Raw genomic sequence first — 514 nt, forward strand, 5'->3', positions numbered from 1 at the left:
AACTTCCTAAACCAACCAATAACTCTTCTAAATTTATTAAATTATTATTATTAGAATTCCAAAGCCTATAAATTTTATTATCTTGTTCTATATATACTCTTTTTCTTGGCTTATTTTTCCGCCATCAATCAATCTTCTGACTTCAATATTAGACAGTATTAAGCATTCTTTTAAATAGTGCAATACTTCTAGAAAACCGGCAATATTTTTATTAATCAATTTATTAATTTTACTATGAAAACCTTTCGCGGAATTATTAGTTCGTCTTCTAAGCGTTCCATAATGAGACCGTATTTCCCTTCTATACAAAGAACTATTATTATTTAACCAGTTGTCTTCAGTATACTTGATTAAACGAACTACCAATCCATTTTCTACGTTATAATAATTTTTAATTATATCCCAAGCAGAATCAATATCGTTTGCAGGTACTAAAGCAATGCCTGAAAGCATTTCAACAAAATTTCGAAACAAAATATTATTGTTTTACAATGTTACAAGTCCGAGTTTTTGG

General features: G+C 27.8%; 1 protein-coding gene across 1 annotated transcript; it reads right to left on the reverse strand.

Moving 5' to 3' along the window:
* Window positions 1–87: 87 nt before the first annotated feature.
* Window positions 88–453, reverse strand: AAJ76_662000453 (hypothetical protein; the record flags this gene model as incomplete). Its single annotated transcript, XM_024476211.1, has 1 exon — window positions 88–453. The coding sequence occupies one exon, from the start codon at window positions 451–453 to the stop codon at window positions 88–90; it is 366 nt and encodes a 121-aa protein (XP_024329271.1).
* Between the last annotated feature and the right edge of the window lie 61 nt (window positions 454–514).

Source organism: Vairimorpha ceranae (genome assembly GCF_000988165.1).
Source record: "Vairimorpha ceranae strain PA08 1199 chromosome Unknown NODE_662, whole genome shotgun sequence".
In the NCBI taxonomy this organism is placed as follows: Eukaryota; Fungi; Microsporidia; family Nosematidae; genus Vairimorpha; species Vairimorpha ceranae.